This window comes from Prionailurus bengalensis, chromosome A2, assembly GCF_016509475.1.
Source record: "Prionailurus bengalensis isolate Pbe53 chromosome A2, Fcat_Pben_1.1_paternal_pri, whole genome shotgun sequence".
Taxonomy (NCBI): Eukaryota; Metazoa; Chordata; class Mammalia; order Carnivora; family Felidae; genus Prionailurus; species Prionailurus bengalensis.
In genome coordinates, this window is record NC_057348.1 from 15,113,106 (window position 1) to 15,140,204 (window position 27,099).

Sequence of the window (27,099 nt, forward strand, 5' to 3'; positions counted from 1 at the left end):
ACCAGTCCTCCTCTTCCCACACCTTTGCAAGTCGCCAGCCTGCCTCACACCTGGGGTCTGCGTGTGTCCTTGCAAGGATCCCATGTGTAGGTGGGAGAGAGATTATTGTCCCATTTTATGGACGAGGAATCTGGGTCTTGAATAACTTGCCCCAAAGGATCCAAGTGCCAGATGTCTGAGCTGGGTTTGAAATCCAGGACGCCAGTGCTCTCTTCATTGGGGCATTGTTGACCTTAGAGACAAGACAACCAAGGAACGTGAGCCCCCTAAGAGCCAAGGACTTGGCTAGGTGGTGTATCGCCTCTCCCAGTGTTGTGTGCCCCAGGGCCTGGCAATACTGGTTGAATGCATGACAGCACCAGGCCAACCAGGTTTGAAAAGGAACAAATGACTGTCCTGATGAGAGGGTCCTGGAGGCCAAGGTTATAAGCCATTTGTCTTTGGTTTTGACGAAGGGCTGAGACTGCCTTTGCGATATTTTTGGAGGTGTGTACCCTTCATGCTCTTACCTTTGAAGAGAGTCTGGAAAGTTCTCTGCCTCCACAGGCGGGCCACGTTTCTGTTGATACAGGGCCAGCGAAACTAAAAGGAAACAGCTGTGCAGGACGAGGGTAGGGGGTGGGGGATGGCTCCATGTTGGGCCAGAAGTTTTCGTGGTGTTTGGGCTGACATGGGTGGGGTGGCCAGGGTTCATTTTATATAACTCAGACTTCCAACAGCTTTGGAGATGGAAAAAAACCAAAAACCAAAAAACCTTACTTAAAAACAAAAATATGCCCTTTAGAGCTTTCCTGGTTTTTCTGCCTCTGGGCTTTGTTATCAAGATCATTCTTTGTTCAGGGAAATTGGCACGAAAAGATTAGACCCTGAAGGCCATGTGTTAGTGCATGGACATGCCCCAGGGGAGGGAGGCAGACACTCGTGAACATTAGCACGACTCTCCTGGCTGAAACCATCCCCGACTTGCTCTTCCGGCTGGCCGAGGCCTCACAGCCAGGGCCAGCAGAGGAGGTCTTTCATTCTGGGAGAATCGAATCCATCAATTCCACCAGGGCTGTCCGAGAGTCCATCACAGGTGACCACAATGGTGGGCCTCACTGGCCAGGGACAGTGGGCGGTGGACAAGGGGAGCCGGATATTTTAACGGCTGTGAGCTCGACATTGGCAACAAATGAGGCACGGTTGCTGCAGAGAGCCCATGAGTCCGTGTCTTTTTGAACCGTGACCATTCTGACCACAGGCAGGCCCCTCGAGAACATGTATTCTGGGAGCTGAACCATAATGAAAACAAGTAACAATAAGAATTCTGTCGAAAGGTGATTTTCCAGAAGGTTAAAAAAGGTCCAGGAACCATATTGTAGAGGAAGATGGGAGCAAAAGGAAAAAAAAACACCGAGAAGGGTCACAATGGCCAGTTGTAGGTATTTGCTGGCCTCTCCCGGGATTGCTCCCCTGTCTCACTGCAGGGGAACTTCACAACAAGCCGAGACTCTGATGATGGACGAGCTGCTTTGCAGAGTAGTGAGCTGCCCGTCCCAGGAGGGCTTTAAGCGAGTCCAGGGAGTCTGAGAGGGTCAATGGAAAGGGGCATCCCTCATTAAGACACCAGACTGCATCTTCCAACCTGCTTTTTAACTCAGAGGCTGAGAGACAGTGGGCCGCTTGTATTTTCTGAGGCCCACCGAAGCAATTAAAAAATGATGAAATGTCAAAATAGGTTTACCAAAATAGTGATGTATCTTAAATGTTTGCCGTTAACGATATCGCCCTTCTAACACACAACCATGCACGGCAAATGCTGTTCACAAGACGGGACTCCCTTTTAAAGCATCATTCTGATGGGGTGCCTGGGTGGCTCAGGCGGTTGAGCAGCTGACTCCTGATTTCAGCTCACGTCATGATCTCACGGTCTGTGAGTTGAAGCCCTGCCATCAGGCTCTGTGCCGCCAGCTCAGAGCCTAGAGCCTGTTTCGAATTCCGTGTCTCCCTCTCTCTCTGCCCCTACCCGGCTCCCATTCTCTTTCTCAAAAATAAATAGACATTAAAAACAATTTTAAGTGTGCGATGAACTTGTCTTCTCTTAGGGCTGTGGGTGCATCTCCAGGGCTGCGTAGACCCTCCTTGGGAGACATGCCAAGCCTACACCTGGGGAGACCCCAAGGCAAAAGACACCTTCCCTGTCGTGATGTTATGTAAGTCATTTTACTTGATTTAACTTTTTAAAAGTTTAGAGAGAGAGAGAATGAGCAGGGGAGGGGCAGAGAGAGAGGGAGAGAGAGAATCCCCAGCAGGCTCCACACTGTCAGGGCAGAGCCTGATGCGGGGCTCAAACTCACCAACCATGAGATCATGACCTGAGCCAAAACCAAGAGTTGGATGCTTAACCGACTGAGCCACCCAGGCGCCCCTCCATAAGTCATTTTAACAGCACACTGACTCCCAGTTGCTTGCAGAGGGGCTCCGTGTATTGCACACACACATGCACACACACCGATGAAAAGCTGCAGGGTGAAAAAAAACACACTGCTCACCACTTACTAGAAAACTCTCTAAGCAAGCCTCCTTTCTGGAGAACAGAGAGTTCACCTGTCAGGTTACATAGGAGACAGTCACACTCCCCCATTAGCCTCGCTTGGGGGCACTAAAGCTGGACAGAGGCTGAATGTGTCCCTGCTACCTCCCCGGGCCCCGGTCTGTGTCCAAAGTTTAAGGTTGGCTCGAGCAGCGCTTTGAGGTCTGCCCTGTCTACATCTGCGGCTTTATTCCTTCCCCATCCCCACCCCCATTAGTGTTCAGGATGGAGAATGTGCAGGGTTCTGTCCACCAGGAGCGCTGTCCACATTTCTTCCTCCTGTCCCCTCCCCTTCCCTCCGTGGTCCCCCCCCCCTCAGCTGGGGGCTGCCTTCCTTCCCACCCCCGCGCCCCACCCCGTTAGGTGCCCTGGGAGACCCCAGCGTAGTCCCTCAGTCCCAATGGCACAGCGGGCCCCTCATATTGAACCCCCGATGCCCAGGCGCATCACGGAGGGAATGAGGGACTAATGGGACGCTAACAGTTCCAGCCGTGTCCTGGCACAGCGTGGCTCCTGTGTGGCTCCTGCGTGACAAGACACGGAGCAAGGGGCTCCAGTTTTCTGAATTGCCACGGCAGAGCTTTTCTGGGGCCCCCTCCCCAGTATACCTAGGGCAAGGCCTCTACAGCCAAGCTCATGGTGAACGTGGTACCTCTGGCTGCCCCGTGTTTGGAACAAACTCCTTCCATTTCCCTGCTGCCGAAGAACCAAGGTGAGAAAACCAGGACAGCAAAGGAGTTAGTAAGAGAAAAAAAGATCGGCCGTTTTCTTTTGCCAGGTGCTACCCACCCAGAGTTCCAGGCAGCAAGGCTCCCTTTTGGACTGGGTGCTCCGTGGCCCCAACTTGTCTCCCCGAGGGCCCAGCTGCACCTCTAAAATCCTCTCCCGCCCTGAGCACAGGAGATGTGGAGCACGGTGTCGCCAAAGGGTCCCGCAGTGCTTGCTGCCTGCCCCCGGCTCCCGCCCTGGGCCACCACAGTGCCTGGGGCCAGCCCCGCCCTGCCGCAGACAAGTCCCTGCCAAAATCTGATGGGGTTAAGGCAGACTCCCTGGAAGAAAAGCCCAAATTACATAGTACTGTGTTTTCTTTTTGAACAATCTTAAGCTCACAGAAAATCGTCAATTCCAGCATGAAGACCATTTGCCCCCTTAGTCGTTTGTAAGTTGTCAGCCCGATGCCCCATCACTGGCTTCATCCGACAGTGTGTGTCTCCTCCAGGCAAGGCCACTGAATCCGTCCTACGGAATCACAGCGCACCATCCAATTCGGGACAGCAGCAGGGACACGTCACAGCCACGTGCCGCTCGGGTTTCTCTGACTGGTTCGGTGGCACCCTTGCGAGCGGAAGGGGCCAGAATCCCAGGCTGCGTCTGCTGTTCTGTGCCTTCAGTCTCCTTCAGTCCGAGACGGTTCCTCAATCACAGTCTGGCCAGTTTTAAAGAGCACAGTTTTGCAGAAGGCCGCTCAGTTGGGTCCGTGTGATGTTTCTTTGGCAGGAATCTCCTGGACATGGGGGTGGGGGTGGGGGTCTGCGTGCTTTCCGTCTGTCCCTCGATCCCTGATGCTTTTACTCTGCTCACTTGACGAAGGTTGGTGGCGGCCAGGCTCCTTCCCCGTGCGCTTTCTCTTTTTCTCTTGGTAAGCGATAAGTATTTTGTGGCCAAGTAATTTGAGTCTATGAATAGAGCCCGTTCTTCATCAGATTTGCAGTGGATTCATTTGCTTATTTACGTCTGTGCGTGCTCAGCTCTCCTACTCCGTGTTGCTATGGCTCTTTTGCTGACTTTCGGCCCCCCGGAAGCTCCCCCGAGCTGGCTCCCTGTGCTGCTGGCACGTTCCCATCATTCCTTAAGCACTTTCCTGCTATCTGGCCAAACAAGTTGTTCTGGGCTCCTTTTCGATTTTCCCTGCCCCAGCCCTGGAATCAGGCCTGTCTCCCAGGTGCTCTGGTGGCTTTTTGTGGGAAGCTGTGTTTTGAAGCCAGTACTTGGAGGCTAGGAGGGCTCGAGGCCTTGGAGGAGGGGTCCCTGCTCCACGGCCCTCCAGGGATGGCTAGGGAACAGATGTGCGCATTTCCACCTAAACGTACGGGTTAAAGACCCAGATGGATTAAAGACCTCAGCGTCAACAAGGAAAGGTATCTTAAGAAAATGTGGGGCACCTGGGTAGCCCAGTCGGCTCAGCAGCTAAGTTTGGCTCAGGTCATGATCTCGCAGTTTGTGGGTCCGAGCCCCATGTCGGGCTCTGTGTTGACAGCTCGGAGCCTGGAGCCTGCTTCGGAGTCTATGTCTCCCTCTCTGTCTGCCCCTCCCCCACTCATGCTCTGTCTCTCTGTCTCTCTGTCTCTCCCTCCGTCAAAAATAAATAAACATTAAAAAAATAAAAAAAACAAAACCCTTCTGTTAAATGTATGGGTTCGTCTTTACATGTTGAAGTCCACCCTGACACATCCATAGCTTTGATTTTCATCCTATACCATACAATTCATTCTCGTTGTCTCTGTCTCCATAGTTGTACTTCTCTGATCATGAGAAACCTGGTTCCCGTTGTCTTTGATAGATGTGCTTATTCGACGGGTGCCCCTGTATGTACCCTACCTCTCAATCCCTGCCACCCCCACCTCCTGTGCAGGATCCCCTCCTCCCCTGGCTTGGACTCCCTGCAGGGCCTCTGCTCCCATCCCCCATGCCCCTCTGCACCCTGCAGGGCCAGGATATTCTTTTCTCCCCGCTCCCTCTCTGGGGCAGCACACCTTCCACTCTCCCCCTGGGGCCACCTCTGCTTCAGGACGGGATGGTCAAGAAACAGAATGTGAAGAAGGGAGAGGACTTCCTTATATTCTTAACCAAAAACGCACCAAGCGTCTAGGGACAGAACTGCAAAATAATCACAACAAACATTCTTTTTTTTTTTTTTAAGTTTATTTATTTATTTTGCAAGGGGGTTGGGGAAGGGCAGAGAAAGCGAGAGAGAGAGAGAATCCCAAGCAGGCTCTGCACTGTCAGCCCAGGGCCCGACTCGGGGCTTGAACTCACGACCTGAGCCGAAATCAAGAGTTGAATGCTTTTTTTTTTTTTTTAAGTTTATTTATTTATTTTGAGGGAGAGAGAACACACGAGTGGGGTAGGGGCAGAGACAGAGGGAGAGAAAGAATCTCAAGCAGGCCCCCCACCAGCAGTGCAGAGCCCGATGCGGGGCTCAGTCCCACGAACCACGAGATCGTGACCTGAGCCATCGCCAAGAGTCGGATGCTTAACTGACTGAGCCGTCCAGGCGCCCCGATCATAACAAACATTCTACGCAATCAGGCACTCAGCCCCAGGCCACGCTGGAAAGAGGCCTCCAGAACTGGTAAGTTTTGGAGTCCCCCCCATTTGGGTTCAAACACCGGCACTGACCCTGCGTAGCTGGGGCAGATTCCTTCACCTCTCTGGGCCTCAGTTTCCTCAACTAGAAACTGGGGAGATGACAGTACCTCCCTCGTGTTGCCAGTACGAGACCTCCATGAGCTAATGCCAGGGGAGCACGCGACCCTGCACTTGCCCAAGGTAACTGCTCCGCAGATGTGAGCTCTGACAAGTATCGTGTCTTTTTCAGGATCCTAGAAAATAGGGATTCTGTTTTAGAAGGCAGGGCCAGGATGCCGGGTGGGTGTTCCCTGGGCAGCGCGGCTCTCCCAGGCCTTCCTTTTTTGCAGGCTTTTTTCTTTTTTTTTCTTGGCACGCCCGCAGCCAAGTCTGGGAGGGTTTCCTGGACAGAAGTCCCTGTGGCCGCTGCCTTAAGACGTGCGGGCTGGGCCGCGGCCGCCACTGCTCTCCGACCCAGGCCAGTGCAGCAGCATGGAGCTGTGGGGGGCCTACCTGCTCCTCTGCCTCTTCTCCCTCCTGACCCAGGTCACCACCGAGCCGCCAACCCCCAAGGTCAAGAAGGCTGCAAACGTCAGGAAAGGTAAGGAGGGGGACAGGGCGCCTCCCCCATCTTCCAGGGAGCCGGTCACGCTGTCCTTTTCTGCTCTTCCTGCTTTCCTCCCCACCTTCATTTTCCTTCTTCATAAGTCCCGGGAACCTTAGTGAGGTACGCTTGGAGCCCGGGGAGACTTCTCCAATACCGGGGGCGGTCGTCAGCATCGTAAGCATCGTTGACCCCTCAGACTGGGAAAGAACCTTCCAGATCACCTAAACTGACACCCACTCCCCACCCCCACCCCAAATTCGTTGAAGAAATCAAACCTTTGGTCTGGCAGCGCCAGTGGGCTCTACTTTGTGATCTCCAAAACTGCGGTCACTCAGCTCTAAGATGGGGAGCGTGGCATTTGCTGAAAGGCTTCTGGTTAGGATTTCATGATCCCAAACATGCAAGTGCTGAGCCCAGTGCCTGGCGCGTGGGATATACTTTAGGTGCGGGGGTGGGGGGGAATAAAAGGACCAAGTTAATTCTCTGTGTGATAGTGCATCTCACAGCCTTGAGGAAATAAAAATGTGTGCAACCCCCAACGAGGACACCAGAAACGGGTTCGTGTTCCTTCTGTTGCCTCTGGGTTTGGGGTATCTTTGGGTCGCCTTGGCTGCTGCACGGCCTGCCCTTGGAGCCCTGCCTGTGGTGAGGTCACCCCAGGCTGTGTTGAGACAACATTTGTGAAATGCCATGGCAATGAACCGGGCTGTCACCCCCATAGGGCTCAGAGGCTCCGAGAGAGAGAGAGTTCCAGGGGATGAGATTGTGGATTTAGGCAGAGAAACAGACAGGCTGGAGCCAAGAGCATGGAAAAGGCAAGGCAAGGGGGCGTGGGCCACATTCCGGCCCCTCTCTGAGCCTCCTCTGTAAACGACAGCTGACCATTGGCCAGGGACTGGTGGAGTGTGGAAAGGTGCCTTGGGACAGTGGAGACCCACAGGGCTGTGGCTCAGTTGGCGAAGCATTTGACTCTTTTTTTTTTTCATTTATTTATATTTGAGAGAGAGAGAGAGAGAGAGAGAGCGGGAGGGAGGGGCAGAGAGAGAGGGAGACACAGAATCCGAAGCAGGCTCCAGGCTCCGAGCTATCAGCACAGAGCCCAACTTGGGGTTTGAACTCATGAACCGAGAGACCATGACCTGAGCTGAAGTTGGAGACTTAACCAACTGAGTCATCCAGGTGCCCTAAGCATCTGACTCTTGACTTCAGCTCAGGTCATGATGTCACGGTTTGTGGGTTCGAGCCCCGCGTCAGTCTCTGCGCTGACAGTGCAGAGCCTGCTTGGAATTTTCCCGTTCCCTCTCTCTCTGCCCCTCCCCTGCACTCTCTCTCTGTCTCGCAAAATAAATAGACTGTTTTTTAAAAGTTCAAAACAGAATGGATACCCTGCTGGCATTTATTTTGAAAAGCAGATTTATATACACGTACACATTTACTTTTATATGGGTAGAATTTTTCTGGAAGGCTCCACAAGAGTTAGTGACAGCGATTACCTCTGGGAAGAAAAACCGGGTAGCTGACAGCAGTCTCAGTTGGAAAGGCGAGTGATATGTTGAACGGTTTGGGTTTTTAAAAAGTTATATGCAGATATCACCTTCTACAAAATTGTCAATAAAAAGAGAAGAGTCAATACCCTGCATGGTTGTGTCCATGAGCCTTGGCTAAAACTGCCACGTAGAGATCTTTGTAAAGGACACACAGTTCCAAAGGCAAATTATAGAATTTTTACATGTGGAAAGAGTTGCTGATTTCTCAACTACCAAAGATTTAGTATTTATTTAATCACGTGAACCATGTGTTCTGTCATTTGAGAAAGGAGGTCAGACCAGATGGTGCCTTGGCCCTCTTAAATCAACCCTACCGACCCGGGGTAATGCATCTCTCTTCTATGGCACCGCATCACAAACAGCAAACCGAAGCCAGGAGGAGGCAACTCGCCTAAGATCTCAGAGCCAGCAGCAGGCAGGGCTGGCCGCACTCGAACCCTGGCCCCAGGTGGTCTCCGTGGCAGCCCCTGGAGGCCCTGGACCCTGGAGGCCTGCAGAACAGCTGACAGTGACCACAGCCCCCGCCTCTCCCTGAGCCCCGCTTCAGTGTTCTGACTCACCCTGGTTTTTCTTCCTTCCCCCGATTGCCCACATACACAGCAAATGCTTCCGGAATGCTTCTCCACGGGGGCCAAGACACGTGCTGAGCATCCTGACAAAGGATCGCCAGCCTGCTCTTAAGGTGCAAATCGGAGCAAAAACCTTGGCGGTTCTCACTCGGGCACCAGCGCCATCTGGGGGCGGGGGAATACATTACAGTCCAGAGCCTGGGCCCCAACCCCTGGAAATGCTGGATGCAGGCGGGGAAGGGAGGAGGTGGGAGGCATCTGTGTCTTCCCCAAATCTCCAGTGATTCCAAGGAGCCGCCAGGATTGAGGATCCCAGGAACGAGTGAACCGGCCGAGGCCCAGCAGGAAGCACACATAACCCCACCAGGCTAGTCTGCCGGCCTCAAACCCTCCCTTTTATTGCCTTGCTCATCTGGGCGTTATTTTCCCCATATTTAATAAGTTACATCACTAAATTCTGCACATACAAGTATGTTTCTTGCTCACATTTGTTTCCTGCGATTCCCCTGCAAAAGCCTCTTATGGGTGGACAAAGGCTCTGACCTCATCGCTCGTGACCTTGGACTTTATGCAGACACAGCTAAATGGACCATGGAAGCGCTTCCCCACCCTCTACCCCAAGCCCTGCAGCCTTTCCTGAAGACCCTGGGATTTCAGTAAGACCAGGGTCCACCCACAGAGCCTTCATCCTACACACACACACACACACACACACACGAAGATACTTCCCACCTGCCCCTGCCGGCCCACGCATAACCAGCTCCCAACGGGCCTTTGTGCTCAGGATGGCTCAGGTCAGGAACCTGCTCGTGTGCTGTCACAAGGGCGGGGAAGGCCCAGCTTGGAGCCTGGTGGACCTGGGTTCGGGCCAGCCCTGCCTGCTGCTGGCTCTGAGATCTTAGGCGAGTTGCTTCCTCCTGGCTTCGGTTTGCTGTTTGTGATGCGGTGATAGAAGAGAGACGCATTACCCCGGGTCAGTAGGGTTGATTTAAGAGGCAAGCACTGTTCACACCCTTTGTTTCTCTTAGGCTCTAGTCTTCTTCGGAGTCTTCCGAGGTGGGGGCCGTTAGCATCCCATTTCGCAGATAAGGAAACTGACTTTGGAGAGACTGAGCAACTCGCTCCTTGCCGGCCCGCATCCTTAACTGCCTTCCTCACACGTCTGTGATTGTCTCCATCCTAGATGTCGTGAGCCCAAAGATGTTTGAGGAGCTTAAGAGCCAGCTGGACAACCTGGCCCAGGAGGTGGCCCTGCTGAAGGAACAACAGGCCCTGCAGACAGGTGAGTGTGGATGACAGCCTCTCCGGGCAGGTGTGGGCCAGAGGAGGGCTCAGGCGGCAGCCAGCAGTGTGCCTGCGGCCAGTACCCGGGGCCCCGGCTGTAGGCCAAGAACCGAGGGGCTCGGGAACCCCCTCCTCGGCCCGCTTCCTCTTGGGCATGTCCCTGGACGTGTGTGCAAATGGGAATGTTCTCAAAGGACAAAACCTCTCCCCCAGGAAGTGCATTGCCACCCACCTCCGCTGCCTCTCAGGTTCTCATCTGGGAATCAGCTTGGTCCCTTCTTAGGAAATCTGCCAACCTCCCTGTGCTCACAGCCACCCTCTCACTTAGGGTGACCGAGGTGCATCCAACTCCTGAGCCTTGGATCTCCCCTCCCCTCCTGCGTCCTCGGAGACCTCCAGATCCTTCTCACTGGGCGGGTTTGCGCACACTTCCTCCCACCAAGATCTTTCCTTTCAGCCTCCACACTGGCCATCCTTCTGGCCCACTGAAGTGTCACGCTCTGTTCCTTCGACCACAGGGCCTTTGTCCATGCTGTTCCGGCAGCTTGAATTGCTCTCCCAAGATCCACCTAATACGTGCTTCTGGCATCACTGTCTCAGGACTCTCTCGTCCCTTGTCTCAATTAGTCTCCTCGGTTATCATCCTCACAAAATGATGTTCTTTCCTTCATCACATTTACTGCAGTTTGTAATGATATATTCATTGGTTGATTTACGTCTGCCTCCTCTGCTAGATGATAAGCCCCAGGGACACAGGGACCATGTTTGCATTTGACGACCTTATCTCTTCCACCAACTTGCCCAACATAGTGCCTGCCACATATCAGCACTCAGCAAATTTCTAAAAAAAATTTTTTTGAATGTTTCTTTATTTTTGAAAGGGGGTGGGGAAGGACAGGGAGAGAGGGAGACACAGAATCTGAAGCAGGCTCCAGGCTCTGAGGTGTCAGCACAGAGCCCAACGCGGGGCTCGAACCCACAAACTGTGAGATCCTGACCTGAGCCAAGGTCAGATGTCCAACCGACTGAGCCACCCCCGCCCTCAGCACTCACTAAATTTCTGAAGGGAAATGATTTTCTTCAACCAGCTTAACATAGCAGCTGGGGTCAGGGAGTTCTAGAAAGGGAAGGGTCTACCATGTTTTGGCTTGCAGTAATAGAACACCTCATAGTAGATTAAACAAAAAGGGAGTCTGAAAGAGGGTAGCTGTTGAGTTTTTGTTCAGAAGCTTTGCCTCACGGCCCCAAGATGGCTGCTCCAATTCCAGGCATCGTGAGTGCATTTTGAGGCAAGATGGAGAAAGAATGGACCAGCCATTTACCAGGAGAATGGACGTCTTCTATTCCCATCTTGCTGATTAGAGCTCTATCGCAGGACCACCAGTAGCTTCATTACAAGAAGGAAGCTTTTCCAGCCTCCGTAGTCGAGGCAGACAAGAGAGAGAGGAGTTGGGAACCGATGTTGGTTGGATCAGCCATTGTTGGTGGCAGTATCCGGGAACACCGAGGGAATGTTCCCAGTGAGCACAGTGCCATTCTGGGTGTCCGATTCCTCCTCTGTACAGTGGGAGGTGCGTGGGCAGATTGCACAACAGGCCCTAAGTCTCTCTCTCTCTCATGTCTAAGCTTTGTGCTTGGACAAAGTCCGTGTAACCCGTGTGCCACTTGCCCCCTGAGGTGAGAATGTGGTGGGGACCTCCTGGCACAAAGTCTCTGACATATGGCAGTCCAAACACCGCCCCCACCCCATGCCTGCTGATTCCTAGGAGGTTCACGGCCTCCCAAGCTGACAGGGCCTTCCAGAATTCCCCCGCTTCGGGCAGAGATGTCCCCGCCTTTACACTCCCGCGTGCCCCAGGCCTTGGAGGTGGCACCCAGGAAGGGCCCTGACCTTGAGCTAGGGGCTGTCTGCCGCTGAAGGGCTAGCCTTACCACCTCTGGCACGGGGACGAGGGCTCTGCATCGGTGTCCATCACGGCACCCCTTCCGGCCTGGGGGCTCTCCAGGGCCATGGGGGTGGCCGGGCGGGAACCGCAGGAGAGTGGGCCTGGCCCTGGAGGTCAGCCTTGGGCTCGGGAACCTGCAGACCTTGGGTGATGGCCATCTCTGCCCCCTGCAGTCTGCCTGAAGGGCACCAAGGTGCACATGAAGTGCTTCCTGGCCTTCACCCAGGCGAAGACCTTCCACGAGGCGAGCGAGGACTGCATCTCACGCGGGGGCACGCTGGGCACCCCGCAGACGGGCTCGGAGAACGACGCCCTCTACGAGTACCTGCGCCAGAGCGTGGGCGCCGAGGCCGAGATCTGGCTGGGCCTCAACGACATGGCGGCCGAGGGCACCTGGGTGGACATGACCGGCGGCCGCATCGCCTACAAGAACTGGGAGACGGAGATCACGGCGCAGCCCGACGGCGGTAAGGTCGAGAACTGCGCCGCCCTGTCCGGCGCGGCCAACGGCAAGTGGTTCGACAAGCGCTGCCGGGACAAGCTGCCCTACATCTGCCAGTTCGCCATCGTGTAGCCAACGGCGGGTGGGGGCGGGGGTGGGGGCGGGGGGGGTGCGGGGACCGGGGCGCCCAGCCCGGATCCCCGGTCGGTGGTGCAAATAAAGTCGGTGCCTCTGGACTCGGAGTGGCTGTGTCTATGTTGGGCCCACCGGGCTAGGAGCTCCGGAGAGGTGGGGGGAGGGGAGGAGGAGGGTGGGAGGGAAGGAGGAGGGACGAGGGGAAGAAGGGAGGATGGGAGGGGAGTAGAGGAGGGGGAGGAGGGGGAGGGGAAAGTATAAAGAAGGGAGGAGAAAGGAGGAGGGGCGAGGGGAGGGGCAGAGGGGGAGAGGAGAGGAGAGGGAAGGTGAGCTGGACTCACACGGTTCACACCACCAAGGGTTTCTCTGCAGGAGGATGGAAAATGAGGGGAGACTTCGATCCCCCCCCGACTGCCTCTTTTCTTTGCGTAACATTTTCTCGTTTGATTTCCTACTTAGTGAAAAGTTGCAAGAATTCCCAGGTCCCCCTCCTCCACATCTTCCAAAAATTAACATTTCCCCATATTTGCTTTATCCTTTTATCTTTTTCTGGACCATTTGGCAGTAAAGTGCAGACGTGATTCCCCTTGACCCCTAAATGCTTCCGGGTATTTACTTCCTGAGAACAAGGGCATTTTCTTACATAAGCACAGCACCGTTATCAAAGTCGGGAAACTGACGCTGGCGCAATGCCGCTGTCTAGCTTACTGCCCTGATTCCGATGTCCAGGCTTCCTTCTGGAAACTCCACTTCCACGTGCCGGAATCCAGCATCCCCTCCCCAGCTCCAGAAAAGGGGAGACCCCCACCCCCTGCAATCCCTCCCGCTGTGGATCCATTTCTGGGATGCCCTGACATCTGAGTCCTGCTGAGGGCTGAGGGGTTGGGGTGGGGGATGAGAGAGGAGGGTCCCCACAGATAATTTGCATTCCTGTCCTCCCCCAGCACACCCTGGGGGCCGATTTTTGCCAATACTGCCTGACTGGTGTATCTCCTCCTTCCCACTCCTTACAGGAAGCTCCAGGCTAGCAATGACACCCACCACTTGCTGAGCCCACCGGAGTACAGGAATTTTAAGTATGTTGCTTTATTTAATCTTATCCCCCCAGGACGGGATGTGCTATTATCCCCATTTTGTAGAAAAGGAAGCTGAAGCTCAGGGAAGTTAAGTGACTTCCCTTGGGGTCACCCAGCGAGTAAACGGCAGAGCCAGGATTTAACCCAGGGCTGATTCCAAAGGCCTTGGCCTTTCCACCACCGCTGTGATGTTTGTTTGCTCCATGTACTGGAACCTTCTGGAAATAAAACAATAGAAAACTGGTGCGGTGACCCCCCCCCTCCCCCCTAAAGGCTACTGGCCAGCTCCTGGTGTGACCTCCCTAGGGGACACCTCCCTAGGGGAAGTCTTCCTTGTCCCATCAGTCCTGGTATCATTCCACAGTCTGGACGTCCACACCACCTTTTTCTCCCTGGCGGTTTTTTAGTGTATCTTGCCTTCAGGAATGAATTGATAACAGTTTGATTTGCTGCATGGCAGGAGGGTGGGCTGGGGGAGGTAGCTTATAGTGATCGGTGTGCGTACTTCATGTCAGGCAATCTGCTGGGCACTGACACGGAAAGCCTCTTGTGTAATTCAGTAATTATGGGAAGAGGTAATACAATCCAGCTGTAGAGACAGTCTCAGAAGGCTGATGCCATTTGTTCAAATGCAAAGCTGAGACAAATCTAGGCCTTGCAACCCTGAGTTTTGGGCTCTTTTTACCCCACTCAGCTGCAGGATGCAGGTGACCAGGGTTTTTTTCAGAGTTCCTGACGCGGGTGGCTGCCCGCAAGAGGGCACCATGCCTCTGCGTGTGAGCACGGGTCCTAGTGGAGAGGTGTCACCCCGGTGCCTCTTGGGCAGGCAGCCAGCACTTCCCGCCTCCAGCAGCAGGTGGCAGTATGGCCAAGAGAATCGTTGTGCATCGCTAATAGGGCCACAGATGCTCTTCCATTTGGAAAAACGGGAGACCAGTGGATGGCAAACTGGGGTACACCTGTCCCAGGATCTTTTTTTTTTTAAGTTTACTTTGTTTTTGAGAGAGAGCGAGCGAGCAGAGGAGGGGCAGAGAGAGAGGGGGACAGAGGATCTGAAGCCGGCTCTGCGTCACGTGGGGCCCGAACTCACACATGGTGAGACCGTGACCTGAGCTGAAGTCTGATGTGTAACTGACTGAGCCACTCAGGCGCCCCTTTCTTGTTTTTATTTTAATTTTTGGCACTCTGTGTTTTTGGACTGTTGTGTTGTGGACTGTTTGGCACTCATTTTGAGTATCACGTTGAAATATGAGTTATCATGATTACTAAGGTTGTTTTTGTGTTTTGTTTTGTTTTGTTTTGGGTGCTTCCTTAAATTTTGTACCCCGGGTGACTGCTTCACGCGGTGCTTTACTCACCTCACTAGTCCTGGCCCCGGCTCAGAGGTACAAACTTTGGAGAATCTTCCAAGGTGTATGTAAGCAAGGATAGGAATTTGGGGTTTAGGACTTCAACTTCTCCTGGAAAGAAGTGTCCTAATATTCTCCTGGAACTGATATTGAGGCCTCTTGTGCAATCAGCCTTTATTCTCTTCCTCATGCTGTGCTGCCTGGTGTGTAAGAAGCTTTGGGGATGCCGAACAAACGGACAATTTGAAATATTGGTTGGGTCGGTGGCTCTCAACCCTGGCCAGACATTAGAACCGCCTGCCCAGGCTGTACACCGGACCAATTAAATCCAAATCTCCGGGGAGTGGGCCCAAGCACTGGAGTATTTGAAGCTTTCCAGGCAATTCCAAACAATAGCGGTTGAGAACTGCTCACTTTGGGAAGCCAGCTACCTATTAGGTTAGGATTTTGGAAAAAGCCCAACAGCCCCAGAACATCTTCCTCTTTGGTCTGCCTCGGTCTGAATTTCCTACCATTCTAAGCCTAATGCACGCTAATCAGGATTGGCCAAAAGAAGTCTGGTTACTGTTTTATATTGATTTTGACAGGATGCAGAGGCTCAACTTGAAGGAGTTAGTATAAGTTAATTTCACTAGAAAGTAGACATGGTTATCCAGTTGGAATTAGACTTCGTTGCATATAATGAAAAATCCCAAATAACAGGGCCTTAAGACAGAAATCTGGAGGCAGATCGTCCAGTGCTGATATGGCATCTCTAAGGTCACAGGGTATTCAAGGTTCCCTTTATTTTTCCCATTCAACCATTATAGTGTCTACTTTCTGTCTTTGGGGTCACCTCATGGTCCATGATGGCGGCTGGAGTGCCAGCCATTATTACCCACATTCCAGGCATCGAGTGAAAGACAATGGAGAATGGGCAAGAGAGTTCCAGTCAGCTCCCTTTAAGGAGTCTTCTCTTTTCCTTATGTTTCATAGGCCAGAACTTTGTCAAATGCCTATCTGCAAGAAAAGAGGAAAAGTACAACCCTTTAGGTAGGTACCTTCACTCTCCAAATAAAATCAAATGTCTTTAAGGAAGAAGGGGCAAATGGTAGGTCACTAGCCGTTTGGAGTCGTAGTATGGAGCCATTGCAGACCCAAAGCCTGACCGTGGGAGGGAACTAGAAACTAGGAGGCCAAATGAAGTGATTTTGAAGAAGAAATGGTTTGTTCATCTTGTTCCCCCAAACTTGCTGCTGTGGGTCTTCCGACTTGTTTTTAGTTGGGCATCTGGGTCAAGCCCTAGGAATTTCAACAAATTCCTAGTTCCTAAGCACAGCCATCTCAGCCTCAGTTTGGGGTCAGTGGTCTCCCAGGGCAGCCGTCTTCCGGAAGAGCCCAGACCAAGAAAGGTGTAACCCCCAGGTGCTTCCTGCCTGCCCTTACCTGGGTGGTAGAATCGGTGATTGCCCGTCTGGGGTCAAAAGCCACAGGGCAGGGGCGCCTGGGTGGCGCAGTCGGTTGAGCGTCCGACTTCAGCCAGGTCACGATCTCGCGGTCCGGGTGTTCGAGCCCCGCGTCGGGCTCTGGGCTGATGGCTCAGAGCCTGGAGCCTGTTTCCGATTCTGTGTCTCCCTCTCTCTCTGCCCCTCCCCCGTTCATGCTCTGTCTCTCTCTGTCCCAAAAATAAATAAACGTTGAAAAAAAAAAATTTAAAAAAAAAAAAAAAAGCCACAGGGCATACCTTGGCTGACCCTGGCTGCATTCTGTCTGTGAAGCTTTCTCTTTCACTCCCCTGGAGAGTTCGTTGCACACTGTATCACTTACGGTCCCAGCAGGAAGCCGAATCCAACTCAGGCAGTAAGAAGGATTGTAACGAAAGGCCTATGGGAGGCCCTCGTTTTGCACTGTTCTGACAGATATGAATTTCAATTATGGATAATTTCAATTATTTTAAATGACGCCGGTCCCACAGCAAAATGGTTCCAATCTCCATTCCACTGGTGTGTTATTCACTCTGAGCAATTGTCTCAAGCTTCAACGTAAGGTGTAGCTGGACTGCTGGCTCTTCAGACCGGAAATCACTATGTGAACAGCAGGTACGCCGTGTGATCGGTGACCAATCATGTCACCTCTTTCCAGACAGACAGCAAAGTATTCAGTCGTGTTGCCTCCTGTCTCCCACTGATGAACCCAGGGGACATTGTACAAAGACGGAGACCTGAAACAGGGAACTGGCCAATGAAGATGAAAATGCAGCCCAGCAATGAACCCTAATAATGCAGCAGAGAAATCTGAATATAGACCGGGGAGGGGGCGTGGTTAGAGAAGAAACAGCTGATGGAGGAGTGACCCCGCTGCCTTTGGAGACTCCGTATGGGGCTGGAGGATCTTAGGGAAGGTCAACTTGTAATACATAAGTAAGAAAGTGAAGAACTGATGATGTCCCTGAAGAAGTGATGCCAGCAAAGTTCACGTGAGGGGAACTCTTGGGGGTATTTTGTGACTTTAACAGTAAGCAAGATGGGGACGCTGGGGTGGCTCAGTCCGTTGGACATCCAACTTCAACTCAGGTCATGATCTCACCCGTTTGAGTTCGAACCGACAGCTCAGAGCCTGGAGCCTGCTTCAGGTTCTGTGTCTCCCTCTCTCTGCTCCACCCCTGCTTGCGCTCTGTCTCTCAAAATTGATTAAAAAATTTTTTTTTTTAAATAGTAAGAAAGATAGGGGCACCTGGGTGGTTCAGTTGGTTAAGCGTCTGACTCTCTTGATGGCACGGTTTCATGAGGTCGAGCCCTGGGTCAGGTTACATGCTGACAGTGCAGAGCCTGCTTGGGATTTTGTCTTCCTTTCTCTCTGCCCCTCCCCACCCCTCTCTCTCTCAAAATAAACTTAATTAAAAAAAATTGTAAGATAAATGCTGGAAGCTGATCCAAACTTAGAAAGCAGTAGGACAATTTGCCGAGGCACAGAAAAGATGCCCACTCTATAGCAAGATTAGCCGGCGGGGAGAAACATGCAAGGCACTGTTCAAATTCCTCCTGGCGAGACTTTTCCGAGGAAATACTTTCTCAGTGCCGGGGGTGATTCAAACTGTTGTATTTAATATTTGTGCCTTTTCTCTTACCAGCAGCAAGAGGGTTTTAATGTGTTCACGAACTTTTTGATAGGTGGATCGTAATTCACTCCATTGATCACGAAGGTTGTTTTGCACAATTGCAGCTTGCTTGGGCATTTTTACAGTCCCACGACCACTGGGTGACGTGAGGACTCCTGTATTTACAGAGATACGGGCATTCTCAGCAAGTAAGCTCCCTGGCCACAGCAGGAAGCACCCTGTGGGGCAGAAGGATCAAGCAAGGGGCTTGGGGGCCAGATAGTGCTTCCCGGGAACCACTGAGCAGGAGCACATGGGAAGAGAGCTCTGTGCAGGGGGACACAACCACAGCCAGGAAATGCAGCCCAGAGCACAGAGGGGGGACTGGGAGAACCAGCCAAACACCTGCCTGTGCCCACCCTCCCAGCTTGACAGTGTGCTTCTTGCTCACTGGGTGAACCCCACTGAAAAGCAGCTAACAGTACTGGGTCTAGGCAATGCGGTCTGCTCAGACTCCCGGGGCACAGGACAGGGGAGAGGTGGGTGGAGCCTGGACAGGGGCGTAAGTACATCGAACATGTGCTGTTATTTTTATGTCCATGCCCTGCAGCCAAGGAGGAAGTCACCTGCACCTCTGGTGCTCAGTGCTACCACCTCAGTAAGGACGAAGTGAACAGATCTGGGAATCCAGGTTTCCATTTTTTTCAATGTGTCCCGGAATTCCCTCGAGGCTGCTGGTCACATTGGCTGGGACGTAAAACAGAAAACACTCAGGGTCAACGGGAAGGAGAAAAAGCAAAGTCTGTGTTTTTCAGCCAGTGTTTAGAAGAACCATTTCTGTTGAGAGTCCCCCAAACGCAGATGTTAAGCGAGACAGGCTGGGAAAGTTTCGAATTACCTTCTAAAATACAACTGACAGAATGTCAGGGCAGGCAGGCGTGGGTACAGCTCTCAGAGGTTACTGCATATAAAGCATAGTGCTGGGGGGGGGGGGGCGGCGGGTGGTGGATCAGGTTTGCAAGCATTTTACTCTCTGACATGAGTTGCTGTTAACTTACATAAGGCATTTCATGCGTTTTAGTTACAGCTTTGGAAATCTATTGGGGGGGGTGGTCTGCGGCATTCATTAAACAAAAAGTTGCTATTTAAATAGAAAAGCAGTCTAGCCTTCTGCAGGATGCTGGGTCTCTCTCCCACCGTCTTGTGTTAGGTCTTTTGCTGCCTGCAGCTCCATTGCTCTGAGCTGATTCGGGGCTGCATCTCTATCCAGGAGGTCCCAGGCTCTGGAGGTCTCCCCACTAGGCCCACGTGGCTAGTTTCTTTGCGAGAGGGTAAAGAGGGTCGGCAAGGAAGAGTTCTTCACCTTCGGTACTGACATTTGAGGCCAGATGAGCCTTTGCTATACAGGCGCTGTTGTGTGCAGACGGCAGGATGTTTAAGCAGCTCCCTGACATCTGCCCACCAGCCACTCCACTGTGACAGCCCAAATGTCTGCAGACATTGCCACATGTCCCCTGGGGGAAGGCAAAAATCACCCCCTGCCCCCCACTGAGAAGTTGGGGAGCCGTAGATACCTGAGAAGCCCTCACAAAAAAGAGCCGTGCAAAAAATAATTGAGGCAGACCTTGTTTGAGGTATCAGATTCCATGGCTTATGAAGAAACCGTATTTCCCACGCCAAAGTTCAGCACACGTGACTTAACAGAGGCTTAAAAAACAAACAACCCTAGGGGCGCCTGGGTGGCGCAGTCGGTTAAGTGTCCGACTTCAGCCATGTCGTCACGATCTCGCGGTCCGTGAGTTCGAGCCCCGCGTCAGGCTCTGGGCTGATGGCTCAGAGCCTGGAGCCTGTTTCCGATTCTGTGTCTCCCTCTCTCTCTGCCCCTCCCCCGTTCATGCTCTGTCTCTCTCTGTCCCAAAAATAAATAAACGTTGAACAAAACAACCCTCTTCTGTGAATTTATTTCTTCACCAGTAGTACACAGGTTGTATCACATTTGTGTAGGGTTTTGTGGGTTTTTTTCCCTCTCTTCTCTTTCCCCCCTTCATCCTGCCGGCCATTCCCCTCAATAAATCTCTTGCATGTCTAATCCCATCCTGGTGCCCACTTCTGGGGGCACTTAAACTGGTTCAATGGCTCAAAATAAGCGAACTGTCCACTGAAGAAATGTATGGCCCCCGGGGAGGGGTGGCCCAGATGTCTACAAGAGAGCCCCAGCCTCGGCTGCTGCCCCCCAGGGACAGGAGGCCAGTCTTTCCCTCGCTGCCTCTGGGCAATGACTGAGCAGGACAGGGGCATCGAGGCCACACTGTCCCGCTAAATAAGGGGACTCCTCTGATGAGGCAGGTAAACATAGGGAGTCCCCAGCGGCTTGGCCAAGATTTTCTCAGAAGTGCACTGCGGCCCGTGGTTCTCCCTACCCAGTCCCTCTCTCCCGGGTCAGCCCGCACAAGCGTCCCCTCCCCCCCCACCCCCCCACCCCACGCCGAACTGCAGAGGGCTCCCCCTGCCGGCTCCTGCTCCCTCAAACCCTTGATCCCTCACAGGTGTTCCCCCTAATAAATCTCTTGCACTTCGAATTCCATTTTGCTGTCTGCTCCTCATAGGGTCAGACAAGTAATGGATTCCCTTCACTAAAAAGTCTGAATTCTATAAAATATGTAGCAAAACTATATCCACAGTAATCGAGTAGTTGTAACACTTGAGAGCAGGAATGTACCAGAAAATTGGGACATATGATCACTCCACCTAGGTTTCCTAAGAAAATGGATCGTGTTTCTAAGTGAGGATTATCTGTACTAAGAATGGCCATTTACTGCCCTCCCCCCACCTCTTTATCAGAGCTTCCTCCAATAGAGGAAGGGAACCCTGGATCCGTTCAAGTCACAGAGCCATGAACACCCTAAGCTAGGCTGCTATTTCACCCCCACCCCCAGGAAACTCCCCTCCCTGTTCTTGTCCATCCCTCTTCCTTTTCCAGTGTGATGATCCTTATCCCAACATGAAGATAGGAGACTAGGATGGACAGGCGGCTGGCCCTTGAAGGTCAAGGCTTTGCCTTTGCGGTGAGAAAGAGAAAAGTAGTCCCTGGCAGCTAGCTCTGATCAGCCAGGTGCTCACAGCTAGGCCTGAACAGAGCCAGTCTCTTGGGTAGCCACCATCAGACAAGGCCTGACCAAACAGGACTATTCCACGCTTGTGTCCAAGCACAGACAAAATGAAGGCCACTGTGCTAACCACAAAAACCACCCAACATCCCCCGCCCCCCAGCGATGGCTGTCTGGTTACCAACCGCAGTTTTAGCTCTGCCTTTGTCTCAGCTTCTCTATGAAAATTGAGATGCTCAATCACAGAATGGATCTTGCTTCCTGAAAGCATGCAGTCCAGAATGAACCCCCGCTTCCTCGAAACTCCACCCCCCCCCTACGGTTTTTAACACAAGTTCTGTTATAAGTCCCTTGTGACACCTTCGTACTGAGACGCCCCAGGACTCTTCGGCTATACCCGTACGTCGTCGGCAACAAATCAGTAAATCCAACTTTGTTCCTGGTGGTCTTTGGTTATGGGCATGGACAGGAGGTCCACAGGTGGCCAGACCCTGGCCTGTTCTATGACTTTGGCTCCTGGGTCTGTCTCCAAGGTGCCACAACCATCCTAGGAGAGAAAAAGAACTGTAGGCAAGACGACGACAAGAAAAGAGGTTTCAGGGGCACCTGGGTGGCGCAGTCGGTTAAGCCTCTGACTTCACCCAGGTCACGGTCTCGCGGTCTGTGAGTTCGAGCCCCGCGTCGGGCTCTGGGCTGATGGCTCGGAGCCTGGAGCCTGTTTCCGATTCTGTGTCTCCCTCTCTCTCTGCGCCTCCCCCGTTCATGCTCTGTCTCTCTCTGTCCCAAAAATAAATAAACGTTGAAAAAAAAATTAAAAAAAAAAAAAAGAAAAGAAAAGAGGTTTCACCCATACAGCAGCCGAGGTTTAGCTGGATCTCCTGACTGTGGCTCCGATTCTAACGAGTTGCTCCGTGGACTTGAACAATTCAGACAAAAGCGGAGAACTATTTATCCTTCGCAGACCTGCAGAGTGAGTTTTAAACACATCAAGGATGACAACAAGCTGTGCCCAATGGCCGGCACACAAAACCCGCTCGTTCACGGCTAGGAGGAGCCGGAAGGTTGAGGGAAAGACGGAAGGTACAGGGAACACGAGGAGGTGAACCAAGAGATGGTGAAAGCAGGATCATCTTAGGGAGAGAGAAGAGCCAAGGACATCTGGGGAAAAAGCTGTAAATAGAACTGTAGGAGACAGAGAAGAGGGGAGACCAAGTCCATCCCGACTGGGAACCCCCTGCCCTTGGAAGTCTCCCTCAGCCAAAGGAAGGGATCTGGGGAGGCACGGAGAACCGCACCAGAGAAATGGTGGTGGTGGGGGGGGGGGCTGGCAAGATTGGGCAAATGGGCACCAAGGGAAGGGTCAGGGAGAAGAGGAGGGGGACATCCACGCCTGGGGAATGGGGTTCAAAGTCCACCTCTGAGTGTGAGCTGAAGGAGGAGCCGCGGATGGGCACGGGATCCCCTTATGACCTTCCTGGGTATTTCAGAAGGAAGCTAGACTCCAGAGCAGGCGCCAGGTCCCAGCCTCCTGGCAGCTTGTATGGTACTCTCCCCAAGTCTCCACCTCGGGTTCGCTGTGCAATTTAGAAGTGCACAGGCCTGTCAGGAGAAACGATAGATCGATAATGAGGGTGGCTTCCAGAGACTTCAGAGGCCAAATAAGGAGTGTAGAGGCTGCAGAGTGCTCCAGTTTGGAAAACAAAGCGTCCTGGGAGGGCCCAGACGAGGAAAAGAAGGGTGCCTGGAAGGGGTTCCGCGCGTCCCACCCGGCCCGGTGGGCCGGGGCGCGGGCCGGGACGGCGGGCGGTGTGCAGGCTGCCCAGGGCCTGGGGTCGGGGCCTCCAAGCCTCGCCAACCCCTGCACACTGCCACCCTCTCGAGCTGCCTGCTTTCTTTCACTGAGGGAGGGCTGTGGGGCCCCAGGTGGGGAGATAGATGCATGCTCCCCCCCCCAAAAAAACGTGGGCCCAAACCAAGATGGGTGTCTTCTAGGGCAAACCTCTTCTGCCTTCAGCGGTGAAAACGTTCACCAGAAGAAACTCACTCGGTAAGCCCTTGGGACAGTTTCATGGATGAACCGGCTCGTTCTCCACCTGCCTACATCCTCGCCTGGGGGTCCTAGCAGTTTCCTCACAGGCTTGCTGCCGTGGCTTCAACAGGTTTCTGCGCCCTGAGCAGTGCCCTCTACCCGGAGGCCGGGCCAGGCGGGGCCTCCTTGCAGTCTGTCCCACCCTAACCAGAGAGCGGTTTATCCACTGTATGGCGATAGGGCGGGCGTTCAGAACAAGGAACACCGACAGGCTCGACTCCGCGAGACTAACGGCGCCAACCGCCGGGTGAGATCCAGCCAAAGGCCGCGGGGCCCCGCCCCTTCCAGCCCCGCCTAGCTCCGGCCCCGCCCCCCTCGCCCGGCCCAGCTCCGGCCCCGCCCGGCCCTGCCCAGCTTCTCCCCTACACCCACGCCCTCCCTACAAGTCCCTACCGACGTCACGCCCCGCCACGTCCGCCACGCCCCTGTCCCACACCCACAGCCCCGCCCACCCCACCTTACCACGCCCCGCCACGCCCCAGCAAGTCACCGCCGCGTCCTCCAGCCACGCCCCACGCCCGCAGCCCCGCCCACCTCACCCTGCCACGCCCAGCAAGTCCTCGTAGACGCCACGCCCCCACCACGTCCACCACGCCCTCAGTCCGCCTTGGCCTCGGGCCCCGCCCCTTTCTTAGGCATCGCCCACGGGGTCTCCTCCTCCAGGCCTCAAGGGTCTTTCTCACCCGCTGAACCTGTGAGGCCCAGGCGTATTTTGCACCATGGTCCGTTTTAAACATAGTTTAAAATCGTGGCTTGGAAGTGGGAGGCAGGTTGGAGAGCAGGGACAGTAGCTGGTTTGGGCATACATTTCAAGACCTGTCTCATTCTTCCCTTAGAGATGGAGCGGCAGGAAGGGTCTGGATGTCTGACCTAGGCGCTCTCGCCCCGCAGTCCCAGGATGAGAGTTCTACCTTATTACGTAGAAAGATGTGGAAGGATTAGGGCCTGAAGTAAACCAGGATCTTCGGATGGGGCTTTTTGTTTTAGTTGGCATTTGGGGGCAGCTCTTTGAGATTTTGGGGAGGAAGCTGTCCCCTGTGCACCAGCAGTCCTGTATTGAATGGTCCTCAGTGGCAAGAGCTCTTTCATTGGGATTTGCTGGAAGAATTTGACTAACCAAGGAGACAAAGCTCATGATTCCCTTCCCCTGTCCTCACGTCATATTGCTTATTCAGCATCTTGGGGCATCTGTTCAGAGAACGGTCGCGAATGGTGTTTATTCTGCAGAAGCTCATCCCTAATGTAGCCATTATCTTCAAAACCTTCCTGGGGCACCTGCGTGACTTAGTCAGTTGAGCATCGGACTTCCGCTCAGGTCATGATTTCAGTTTGTGGGGTCGAGCCCCATGTTGGGCTCTGTGTCAGCACAGAGCCTGCTTCAGATGCTCTCTCTGCCTCTCTCCGTTCACGCTCTCTCTCTCTCTCTCAAAAATAAACATTTAAAAAGCAAAAAAAAAAAAACCAACCCTTCCTGGGGCACCTGGGTGGCTCAGTGGGTTGAGCGTCTGACTCTTGGTTTCAGCTCAGGTCATGTTCTCACGGTTCAAGAGTTTTGGCCCCACGTTGGGCTCTGTGCTGACAGCTCAGAGCCTGGAGCCTGCTTCAGATTCTGTGTTGCCCTCTCTCTCTTCTTCGCTCCGGCTCGCACTCTGTCTTGCTCTGTCTCTCAAAAATAAATAAACATTAAAAAAAACACAACAAAACACTTTCTTCCCGATTGTTTGGGTGCTTAAAGATCTGGGGAATGAGGACCTGAAGAATGTTAATTCAGAAACTTGAGATGGGGCTAAAGCATTCTAGAAGCGTCTGCCCTCTCCACCCCCAAGCCTGGGTATGATGCGATGGGTCAAGAATACCCCAGAGGGCCACCCTCTCCAGCTGAGCCTGTTTGGTTATTTATTTTATTTTTATTTTTTTCTGGGTCGCCTGAATATGGGTTTCCTCTCCCCTGCAGGTGAGAGAAAATACCAGGTTGCTATGAAAGAAACAGTTCTCTCTGCAAAGGTTTGGAATCAAGATTAAATCTTGAGGTGAGCCTATCTCGCTGCTCTGGTCTTCAGCATTGCTGGGGGCCGTGATGGAGTGCATGATTTTCCCTTACAGCATCCAAAATGTAAGTTCTTAGTTAAAGGATTATTGCTAAGAAATCATTTTAATATGCTTTACTCGGTTTATAGATCAATACAGCTTGCTTGCTAGTGTAAACAGCTCGCAACTCGTCTGTTGCCTTGGGAGCAGGTGAGAAACAATGGGAAATTTCCCTCTGAATTGGGAAAACAGAGTGGAAATTGGCAAAGAGCCCTCATCACACTTTCTTACTGCAGCTCCAGCCTCGGCCCCACAGTCATCCCCTCTGGTGGTTTAGAAGTGTCTTAACAGCTCAGGAGAGCATGCCATAGCCAGACTTGTTGAATGAATGAATGAACGCTACCACCTAAGGTTTGTAATCCACCCCTCACCTCACCCCCTGCCGCCCGCCTTCCTTCTAGCACTTGCAGGGGCTTCTCCACCCACACTTAGCTTAGCACCGCGTCTTTCACATCGTATGTATTTGATAGGAGTGTGCTAAAACTCTTCATGGGGACCAAAGTGGATGTGATGCCATGTTCAATGATTGCTTAACTCTTGGCAAGGGTCTGAAGACAAACAAACGTCTTGATCTATCTGTGCAAGAAGTCTACCCTTGCAACATCTGTTGCAAGTGTAAATTTTTATCTTAAAAATCGGTGGAAGAGGGGCGCCTGGGTGGCTCAGTCAGTTAAGCGGCCGACTTCGGCTCAGGTCATGATCTCGCAGTTTGTGAGTTCGAGCCCCGCGACGGGCTCTGTGCTGACAGCTCAGAGCCTGGAGCCTGTTTCCGATTCTGTGTCTCCCTCTCTCTCTCTGACCCTCCCCCGTTCATGCTCTGTCTCTCTCTCTGTCTCAAAAGTAAATAAATATGAAAATAAATAAATAAATAAATAAAAAATCGGTGGAAGAAAATAAACTAGATTAATTTTTTTAATGCCGAAGACAGAGACTTTATTATCTCAAAAAGGGCTTTGAATCCATTTAAAAAAAATTTTTTTTAACATTTATTCATTTTTGAGAGTGACAGAGACAGAGCACGAGTGGGGGTGCAGAGAGAGAGGGAGACACAGAATCCGAAGCAGGCTCCAGGCTCGGAGCTGTCAGCACAGAGCCCGACACGGGGCTCGAACTCACGGACCGCGAGATCATGACCTGTGCTGAAGTCGAAGTCGGACGCTCAACTGACTGGGCCACCCAGGCGCCCCTAATCCATTTTATTTAAGGAAAACATAACTGAAAATACAACTTCATCCTGGGTATCCTGGACCAATTTGACATTAGACATTTTTTAAAAGGTGTAGGACATTTTATCTTCATTATTGGAACTCTCTCTGTTGCCAGTGCTTCTCAAAGAGACTATCTGCAGAAATATCACTGGGTTGCCATTCAAGAGGAAGTGAGAAAGATTTCTGGAAAGATCTAACCCCTGACTGGAAGGATCACCTCTGAACAACACATTTCCCAATTGTCCTTTCTTAGCTGGGCCTCAGTTTCCACATCTGTTAAATGAATGGGCTGGTCACTAGATAATTGTTAACATTCTTTCTAATTAGAATTTTCACAATTATTTAGTGGGGTTATTTTTGTTTGTTTTGTTTTGTTTTTTGTTTTTTTGCGGGCTGAAATGAAGGGCAATTGGTCAATTGGTCAACTAATACCAAATGATGAATCTTAGGTTTTTTTTTGTTCTTAAATGTTATTCCGGGGGCGCCTGGGTGGCGCAGTCGGTTAAGCGTCCGACTTCAGCCAGGTCACGATCTCGCGGTCCGTGAGTTCGAGCCCCGCGTCGGGCTCTGGGCTGATGGCTTGGAGCCTGTTTCCGATTCTGTGTCTCTCTCTTTCTCTGCCCCTCCCCCGTTCATGCTGTCTCTCTCTGTCCCAA

At 52.6% G+C, this 27,099-nt stretch overlaps 1 protein-coding gene and 2 long non-coding RNA genes across 3 annotated transcripts; 2 read left to right on the top strand and 1 right to left on the bottom strand.

Moving 5' to 3' along the window:
* Positions 1–2,312: 2,312 nt before the first annotated feature.
* On the top strand, positions 2,313–4,276 carry LOC122487162. Its single transcript, XR_006298322.1, has 2 exons — positions 2,313–3,284; positions 3,792–4,276. It is a non-coding gene; the product is annotated as an uncharacterized LOC122487162 (long non-coding RNA).
* A 2,029-nt stretch (positions 4,277–6,305) lies between these two features.
* CLEC3B (C-type lectin domain family 3 member B) lies at positions 6,306–12,551 on the top strand. Its single transcript, XM_043587208.1, has 3 exons — positions 6,306–6,521; positions 9,827–9,925; positions 12,047–12,551. Exons 1-3 carry the CDS (start codon positions 6,413–6,415, stop codon positions 12,445–12,447), a joined length of 609 nt encoding a protein of 202 aa, XP_043443143.1. The 5' UTR covers positions 6,306–6,412; the 3' UTR covers positions 12,448–12,551.
* Positions 12,552–21,894: 9,343 nt separating this feature from the next.
* On the bottom strand, positions 21,895–23,437 carry LOC122487164. Its single transcript, XR_006298323.1, has 3 exons — positions 23,103–23,437; positions 22,529–22,657; positions 21,895–22,021 (listed from the first exon to the last, which is right to left on the bottom strand). It is a non-coding gene; the product is annotated as an uncharacterized LOC122487164 (long non-coding RNA).
* Between the last annotated feature and the right edge of the window lie 3,662 nt (positions 23,438–27,099).